Genomic DNA, 10,161 nt, shown 5'->3' on the forward strand with positions numbered 1-10,161 from the left:
GTAATCTTGTCATGAAGGACAGGCCACCTTGCTATATTCAAAGATCAGTAACTTTGTAGCCATACATATGGATTGATCATGACATTCGAGACTATACCTATCGTGCCCTCGACCCGAGATCGCGAGTCAAGGGTCACTATATTCAGCGTTCTAAATTTATTTCGAAGCAAAAATTGTTTTCTCATATTCAGCGTTCTAAATCGTAAAATACATAAAATCATACGACATCGAAATTAATCAAATATAATCCATATCGAAATCACTACATTCAATTAAGAGTCATGCAATATTCTAGAAAGAGGCAAATAAAACAATAAAACACCATACTTCAAGTTTATAAATCAAGAATAATTTGATTTAAAAAATATTTTGTGAGGTACCCGTTGCTTAGAGGCCGTGCGAGAATCATGCCAAGTCCAAACAATGCGTCGAACGTCCAAGTTGTCATATAGCTTTGTTATTGTTAAAGCCTTGATATTGTTTTCTGGAAGCACAATGTTGATGGCTTTACTGTTCTTACATGGTTTAAGTTCAAACAATACAAGTTTTAGATTTTATATATAGTGTTCTTCTCCATTGATTGATGTGGGCCACATCTCTTATGAGTGTAGCACAGAAAACCGGTGTACCTGGAGGGCTTGTAGTCTTAGCCTGCATTAAGTCCACTATAATAAAGTGGTATCCGAGTAACTAAGAATAGAGTTTGGTCAAAGATTGAACGCAAAAATGGAGATGGATTGAATGCTGCCACTATCAAGATGCAATGGAAGGAATTTTAACTTTTGGAGGATCAAAATTTGAGGATTTTGGTGTGATGGACGCAAAAAGACATGATATGCTTGATCTTGGTCAGTTGGCAAATACTCTACGAAAAAAGGTTCATGCACACGAGATGCACGCCATAGCTTGAATTACAAGCAAACCAAAGTGCTAAACCCAATGAGGTATATTACGCAAAAGGTCAAAAGTTGATTAATAAGTATATATAACTTCATGAGCATGGAATTGTTGGCCTCAATTGCAAAGATACAAAGAAAAATGAACAGTCCAATCGTGGAAAAGATAATTTCATAGCTCATACGCAAGGTTTTGACTAGTTAGGCAAAGCAGTGGAAGATCACGCATAATGATGTAAGTGGCAAGGACAAATTCCACTAGCTCTCTCCAGGTCTAGTGAACTTGCCTTTAGGTTCGAGTTGGGATTCTCTTGAGTGCATGTTTCTCATGTCATTTATCTCGAAGATAGAGAGGCATCTCTCTATTCTCAAGAGTAACTGTATAGCTTTCTACAATGCAAAACATGCACGGTTGATGATTCAAACTTAGAATGCAGATAACGCGTCGTCTCCGTAATGTTGGGATCTTTGATGTCTACGTCCTAAGGATTTTCCAAGCAGATTCGTTTACCAACTAAGCTTCTTTTTTTTTTCTTTTTTTTTTTTTTTTATGGTGCCGGAACCTACCGCATACGCTTTATCTAAAGGGGATAATGACAGATATGTCAAGAACTTTCATGCTTTGTTGAGAGGAAAAAGTAATAAAGTTCCCACCTATACGGCACGTAACACATTGAGTAAATTAGTCCAAAATTTCCTAGATTACTAGTTGAGTATGTATGGACAAAAGCATTGCGTTCGTAAACTATAAAAAAATTATTCTGAGAAGATAAAAATACTAATAGATAGAAATAGTAAATTATTTAAGAAGCATCACCCTCAGCTCCTGTACTCTCAATTGTAATGAATAAATTAACTTACTCGTTCCGCGAGGGGCTCCCTCACCCAATTCGGCGGTGTTATGGTGAAAAGAAATGAGTTGACCTTGGATCACTACAAAAAGAAAGAAGCAATTAGAGAAAAATTATTAGATTAATTATAAGCCATATAACTGACAAAAGAGAAGATCAAAGCTAGAATGGTCGCTCAACTACTGCTACCAGTCACACTGGATTGCCATAGTTGAACATCAGAATTGTTATGGCGCATTGTTCGACAAGTTTGAGAATTTTTTGGCACCATAATCTAGCCTAAGTCTATCGGCAATTTGGCACTTAGGAGACTATTGTGCTTAGACCAATAAAATGTCCATGTGGTCAGTTGTAGAATGCTCAAGGAAGTTATAACATTTAGTTTACTAAACTAAATCTACCTAGTAGGGATGGTAATTTGATTCGACTCATCAATCTAATTCGCGAATGACCAGCTTGAAGTATATTTGGAGTCGACATATACAAACTTGGGTCATAAATATATCAACCCGTCTAAACCTATTTATTAAATAGGTTGGATTTAGATTTAGATTTTTGATCTATTTAACCTGTTTTGATCCTTTTAATAACTGGGTCGGATCATAAGCCGATGCATTTAACCTGTTTAAAACCTACTTAATCTATTTTGGACCTATTTAACCTAACTCGCATAATTTGCTTAACCTGTTTAAATCTTTTTAATTTGTTAAAAGCCTGTTTAATCCGTCTAACCTATTTAACTTGACTTGACATGTTTAATAAATGGATTAACTTGACTTGACCTATTTAATAAATAGATTATATGGATTGGATCGAGTTACTTATACAATAAACAGGCTGAATTCAGATCTAAAATTTTAGTCTGTCAAATAAATAAATTAGATTAGAGTTAATAAATATTTTATTGATCTGACCCAATTTAATTGCGATTCCTACTGCCCAACTAATTCTCCAAATGGGATAACGTAACTTTCACCTTTTTGAACAGCAAGGTTCTTAATTAGCCATGGGCCATCTATGTTATATCACTATACAAATGCAATGTTTTGTCATTGCGTCCGCTAGCGCTTCCTTGGGCATGTTTTACCGTACAAAAGCAATGTTTCTTCATTTCAGAGCAGCATATTTTAAGCATTATTATTAAGATATTATGTACAAATGTCAAAGCAATAATTATTTAGATTTTAACTTGAAAATCTGGCCTCATTTTCTGCACAGATTTCATAGCAGCAAATAGCAACATTTTATTTTGAGTGTTAAAACTATTTTTCTGCATAGATTTTTATGAACAAGTAACATGATTTTATTTTGAGAATTTAAACTAGTTTTCTACACAGAATTGAAAGCAACAAGTATTTCTTTAAAAATAATTTTGTAAAAAAAATAAATTCTCTTTTCGAGAGAAGAAAATATTTAATAAAATATAAAAAAAAATTTATGCTATTCAAATATGCAGATACTAGCAGTTTCTAAGTAAACCAAATTCGTTTTTAGATTGTTGGAGATGTGGTTCTTAGAAATAGCTGATAATTACATAAAAATAATAGTTCAAAAAATTAATAATAAGATACATTATCATGTCCATAAGGCATGTATCAGGTTTGATCTATTGTGCTAAAGGCCAACGAATATGCACATTAGAATTTACTGGATCTGTGCGGATGCGTGTTTAGTTCTACATTGGTTGTTCGCTACATAGATTTTGCATACTTATATAGGATCAAGGAACTCATATAATACTTTCCGACTAGCTATTTTGGATAAGTTCTTGGATTGACACAAATGATATTAGAGCGAGCCCAATCTATAATCTATATGGACTAGAGGATGCTATAGCACGGATTTATTGGAGCTAACCACATACCAACCGTGGTACTTGTAATTAGATTTAAATTGTTAGTATAACTAGGACGCCAAAGTTTAAATGAGAAAAGCATGTAAGGATCAGTACAATATTTATTTAGTCCTACGTTAGTTATTCACTATATAGCTCTTGAATATTTAATATAAAATAAAAAATTAAAATATTATTTTTTACCTAATTATTTTGTATAAGACTAAGATAATATTTTCAACCCAACTGCCTTGGATGGAGTCTTAGGTTGTAATATATTTAAATCATGCATTGTGTTTGGCAAAATATGCTTGCCATGCAAGCATATGTACTACACAGAGTACAGCCTGACACCCAGCTGAGCCAAACATGCATGTGCCCTCAGCGGGGGCCAACCTGGGCCAACCTGTCATTTACAAGACCGATCCGGACATTAAGGAAACCCACATCAATAAATGCAATTGTATTTATTTTTAAGTATGCAACGAGGGACGCATGTTTTTTAATTTTAAATTTTTAAAAACATAAGAAAGAACCGGGCACCAATAAATGCAAAGGTAATCATTTTTAGATTTTAAAGTTTCGAATATTTTCAGGAAGCAAGTAATCAAAATTTCATTTAAAAATTTTAATATTTTCTAAAAAATTAAAATATCCAAAACCTCTCAGTTTCGGTAAACAAAATAAATTAATAAAAAAATAAAGAAATTAAAATCGACGGAGCAAGCTTTTCCATGAACGATGCAGCGATGGCGAACATGAGCAGAAATGGCTCGTACAGAATACTTATTTTCTAAAAAGAAAGAAACACACAAGGTCGCGATATTGCAGCTAGCGTTCACTTTTATTGTCGTCGTCGTTATAATAGTTTGCAGTCCCGCGGTTTGTTGATTTGGAAACAAGAAAATATCTTTCCCCCGTCACAACCTCTCTTACACCACGACTTCATTCTACTAACTTAATTCCACCGGTGAGTCCGTCGGCCGGCGGCTATCAGTGGCGGTCCATAAAGTCCTTGATGGCCAGGATGAGCTCCTCCGTCCGCTTGGCTGTGGTGGGGTCCAAGTCGACGGCGACCTTGTTGAGGTAGAAGGAGTGGCTCACCTCTTTGTTCACCAACAGCTCCACGTCCTTGCCGGCCCTCCTCATGGCCTCGCAGTACTCCAAATTGGTGTCGCGGATCAGGTCCCTCTCCGCCACCGCCACCAGGAACGGCGGCAGCCTCAGCTCCTCCAGAGGCGGCGCCGCCTCCCCCATCGGGCACGTGTAGGGATGGTCCTTGGTAGCCCCCTCCGGCAGCCCCAGGGCCAGGAACTTGTCCAGCATGTCCAGGGTGAAGAAAACCGAGTCCGACGGGAGCTCCAGTTCCGACCGGCTCCGGGTCGACCGGACGAACCCCGGGTGGAGCGGAATACCGCCCGCCACCTTGAGCGGCGACCAGAACCCCTCCTGCTCTTCCTCCAGCCGGCCCGCGCGCGCCGCCACCTCGTGCACCACGTTCCCCCCGGAGCTGTCCCCGATGAGGAACACCCGGGAGAAGTCGGCGCAAGCGCGTAGACGCTCCGCCGGGTCAGCCGCCGCCTCCGGCGGCGGCGGTGGGGCTTGGGCGAGGGAGCGGAGGTGGAGGAGTGCGCGGAAGCCAGCGTCCATAGCGGCGGGGAGGCGGTGCTCGGGAGCGAGAGGGAGATCGACGGAGACGACGATGGCGGGGACGGCGCGGGCGAGGCGGGAGTAGAATTGGTGGTACATGAACCAGGAGAAGTGGGAGATGCAGAAGCCTCCGCCTTGGAATTGGAGGAGTATGGGAAGCGCTTTCCTCCGCCCGTCGCCACCGTGCTCCGGCGGCAGCTCGGGGAGGTAGAGGCGGAGGGAGGGGTCGCCAGGGAGGTCGAGGAGGGTGATGCCATCGCGGGGGGTGTCATGGGAGGGGACGGGTTCCATGAGGAAAAGGGCCTCGGGCGGTCCGGTCCAGGTCCGGTCGACGGACCCGTCGTCGAACACCCGGAGCCAGCCCGAGACCTCGTCCACCACCCGCTTACTCTTCTCCTGGCCGACCATCTTGGGCTAGACTGAGAGATGGATGGATAATTCCAACTTCTAAGGCTTCAGGGAATTGAAACGTAGGCAGTGGGTTTTATAGGGGTTTCTGGCGGAGTGGGTGGATTTCTTCCAGGCATTTTCATGGAAATTTTCTGTAGGACTTCAGCGAAAGCGTTTACCAAAGGGTCGTCTATCCCCTGGGATAAGCCACAACTTGGTGAGATCAATAAGCCTCGCCAGCACTTGATGTTTGGGCAGGATAAAGTAAATCAAGTGAACAATGGGAATTAATATTAGGCATGTGGTAGGTGAAATATGAACTAAGACCACCGTACGTAACACATACTTTCAATCTATGCGGGCACTCCCGCTGCAATATTTAATTTTCTAAGAAATGACAGGAGGACGGTGCTTACACGAGATTAGCATGAATTGCCGATGTATCAAAAATAATAATAATAAAAAATTATATTGGTAATTAGAGGGCATATACATTTCAAGTTCAGTAATTTATGGTGTAAACTTGTCCTGCCCAGGAAAGTTATAGCTTTTTTTCACCAACTGCAGCACCGTGCTCTCTCGTTGAACACTACCAATATATCATATTACTTTTTAAGAAGTCATTTATTTCTTTTAAACATTTGGTGGGAGGGTGCTTTCCAGCAAGCGACATAACGGACAAATTATATCTCACACGAAATCGCGACGAAATAAGTAGGATGGCAATTTGTGACAAGACATATCGAATCTACAAAATGGTGACGTATGATTCGTACAGTCCACCACCGTACAGTGTATGTGATATAAGATACAATTTCTCAACCTCAAAGAGTGGTGGATGTTTCGAACCATACGTTTGGCAGAGAACAATAAACAAAAATCATAAGAGGCAGACATTAAAAAAAAAAAAAAATATATATATATATATATATATAGATCAAATTTTACCATATTTTCTCTGATACCTACATTAGAGAAGAAATCTAAAAGTTAAAGACTCATTTTACTAATAGAGTCGTTAGTCTTATGATTAACAAAAAAAGTGCAGCATCTTTTTTCTTTCTTATTTTTAGAACATGCATTTTATTGATACACACTATATGATTAGGTGATGCACTCTGAGCAAAATAATTATCTATATAATAATCCAGATTTTTGGGCTCATGGGCCGGCTTGGAGTAGCCAGCCCAGCCCGACCTCGACTCGCCCAGTTTGTGGGCCGGCTCAAATAGGCCAGGCCCAAACCCAATGCGTGCTCGGCACGTGAGGGGATTGAGGAAGAAGACCTTGGTTGGGAGTCTTCTTCCTCTTCGATTCTGATGGAAACGACGACTCCTTGAGGGCATTCCGAGTTCGTTTCGAACTCAAGGATTTTGCCTATTTAACTCTCTTCCTCCTTTGATTTCTTTCACCCAAATCACCGAGAATCGCTGCGATTTAAGCTCTTCTTCTCCAAGCCTCCTCCTCAATTTGCCGCTTGAAAGGGCCACTGGAATCTCGCCGGACCAAGGTGAGAGCTCTTCGCCTTATTCCCTTTCTTTCTTAGGCTTCTAGCCATTGTTCTTGGCCTTTTGGAGCCGGCAAATAGCCAAAAAGTCGCCGAAACCATGATACCATTATTTCGGTCTTCATCCTCCTTATTTCGTCACCGCTGGCCGCCGTTGGTCAGGGATGCAATCGCCGTGGCTACCGTTAAGTGGGGGGCAGGCCACCATGGCCATCACTCCCTTAGATTTGCGAAGAGGAAGAGAGGAAGGGGTGGGTTGTTCGTGAAAAGAGGAGAGAGAGAGTTGGCCATCTCTCTCCTCTTCTAGTTTCTCTCTTCCTTCTTTCTCTTTTTCTCTTTTAGTATCTTTCTCTTTCTAGTTGACTCGGATAGGTGATGATTGGGCCTCGGGGGACTGGGTGATGGACTCCTGGTGGATGCTAGCAGGCAGTCTAGGTTACTAGTCCACTGTTTGACTTTCTTTTAATAATCAAGTTTGATTCTATAGAGTGAGAGTCATCTACATAAGAAGATTCTAATCGGAGTACTTTGTAACCTAGTTCATAGACCTTAAAGCGGATCAGTGATCATTATGTTAGTTAGTCTTCAATAGAGATAGGAATTTCTGTACTTGGATCACCATCTAAATATATTTTGATTTATATCACTGGATTTGCAACGTGAGATTTGTATCGATTTGGCATATGATAATATGGTTGTATATAAATTTCATTACAAATATATTTATGTGGTTATTATACGTATTAGATGTTGATGATTATATAACCAAAGATACCTTGAAGTTGAGAGAAATTCATTGTATATATGATAATTGATTTGATAAGAGTAACAGATAAATCAAACGGATAAGATATAGTTGGGACTAACAACTTCATAGCACCCATGGGTTGACACATGGAAAGCCTCCACGAGCTTATGTGTGGGAAGCCCCCACGGGCTATAACATGGGCCGAAGAGCCCTAACGGGCTATAACACGGGCTGGATAGCCACCACGGGCTATAACATGGTATAATATCAGTCTTGGACTGAGTTATGATATTGGTTAGTCTAAAACCTGAAAAATAATAAAAAAAATCTGAAAAGCAAATTAATAAGAAGCGAATAACATGACATAAAGAAATTATTGTTGAATAATTGTGCGTGTATGCTTTTTTGAAAAAAATAATAGTGAGAACTTATATGCATGTTATTTATGAGTTTTTCTTACTATTGATACGATATTCATTTATCTAGTATTATTAATTGATTATTTTTATATTATTTATAGTGTAGCAATTTGAGATTTGTATTAGGCGGTAAACCTCACAACCTCCTTTCTTTTTCTCTTTTTTAGAGTTATAGGTTGGATGGATAGTACATGGCTATAGTTGAAATCACAGGTGGAGGGGATGATTAGATGGAGCATCATTGTTACTAGTTGGAAGATTAAATTTTGTAATTGGAATAGTTTTGTTACCTGTTATAAAATGAGATCATTTTGGTTCACAGATATCCAAGTGGTGATAAAATTTTAGGCCTAACATATTCTCTAGGGCTCTGCTCTAGGGAGTGGCGGTCATGTTGCGTTCCGAACCAAGGTGCTGGATCCGGGGTGTGACAATCTAGCATGTCAGTACATAACTCTAGGTAAATTGATGCATAGTTTTCACAATATAGTATTCACCAATACACAGTATACGTCCAGATGAGACAAACTTAACAAATTAGACAAAGCTTGGAACTATATACTAGTACTGATGCATACCATATTTTGAAAACTATATATCAATTTTTTTAGATATATGCATTAACTTGCTAGATGACTAATTTGCTTGAAGTGTATTACCTAACTATATAGTGTGTATTGATAAAAAGCATACTCTAAAAATTGTGTGTCGATTTATCTGGATGTATATATTATATTACTGATGGGTGTGTATCAAAAGGGCTTGTAGTATGCATTAGGAAGTCGATGAGTATGTATCACCCGATTTATGTAGTTTACTAGTGACCATAATATTTCGGAAATTAGGTATCATTTTATTTGGAAATGTGCATTGGGTAACTAGATAACTAATTTTCAAAATTATATCACCTCATTGTATACTATGTACTGGTGAATACCATATTCTGAAAACTGTGTATTTACTTACCTAGAAATATATATTGATTTGTTAGATAATTAATTTGCTTGGTGTGCATTACTTGGCTATCTGATGTGTATCGGTAAAATGTACGTTTTGAAAATGATGAAGAAAAAAGATGCTGTGCTTTTTTTTTTGTAATTACGAGACAAACGACTTAGATAATAAGGGAAGCTTTTGATTTTTAGGTTTCTTTTTTGAGATGAGTACCGGAAAAAATATAGTAAAATAGAAAATCTGCCCCATATTTTTTTGTCTGGTGCCTGGGCCATATGACATTTTGTTCAAGCACGTCCTTGTTACCTTCCAGCTTCTGATATATTTTCTTTTTCTTTCTCCCGTTTGCTTGTGAAATCTGAAACCCATGACCATTGACTTCAGTCTACGTTGAAAAAAGATTGGAATAACGGGCTTTCTTTGAGATGATTCCCAGAAGTTGTCAAGTGGCTTCGAGCCGACATCCGCTGGTATGGAAGTGACCAAGAATAGTTTATCTCATACTTTGACTTGGACTTCTCATACATCCATCAAAGACTTCTGTGCAACTGGGCAAGACTTCGTCTATTGTTGCAGTGATGAACATAAATCATAAAATATTGGCTAAAAACCAAGCTAATCCTTACGAAAATGGGGGAATTAAGAGAGAGAATTCCATCAACAAAGCTACTATTTTCATTAAACGCAAAACGAAGTAGAAACAAAGAGCTTCTCTGCTAAGTACAAAGTTTAAAAAATTGTTAGAAAACATATCCATATTAAGAATTCTGCATACAATGTTAAAAATTAACATTAAAGTGCATTTATGAAAAAATATACCCAAGTAAAGAGGAAAGAAGCATTTTGGTTTCGAGTGACAAAACTGTATAGGTCGGTTTACAATGGCAGAACCTGAAAGAGAAATCCCTCTTT

The 10,161-nt window shown here is 38.9% G+C and overlaps 1 protein-coding gene across 1 annotated transcript; it reads right to left on the minus strand.

Annotated features, from left to right (window-relative positions):
• Positions 1-4,281: 4,281 nt before the first annotated feature.
• LOC103720592 (probable carboxylesterase 15) lies at positions 4,282-5,830 on the minus strand. The gene has a single exon (XM_008810362.4). It carries the CDS (start codon positions 5,637-5,639, stop codon positions 4,575-4,577), a length of 1,065 nt encoding a protein of 354 aa, XP_008808584.1. The 5' UTR covers positions 5,640-5,830; the 3' UTR covers positions 4,282-4,574.
• Between the last annotated feature and the right edge of the window lie 4,331 nt (positions 5,831-10,161).

This window comes from Phoenix dactylifera, chromosome 1, assembly GCF_009389715.1.
Source record: "Phoenix dactylifera cultivar Barhee BC4 chromosome 1, palm_55x_up_171113_PBpolish2nd_filt_p, whole genome shotgun sequence".
In the NCBI taxonomy this organism is placed as follows: Eukaryota; Viridiplantae; Streptophyta; class Magnoliopsida; order Arecales; family Arecaceae; genus Phoenix; species Phoenix dactylifera.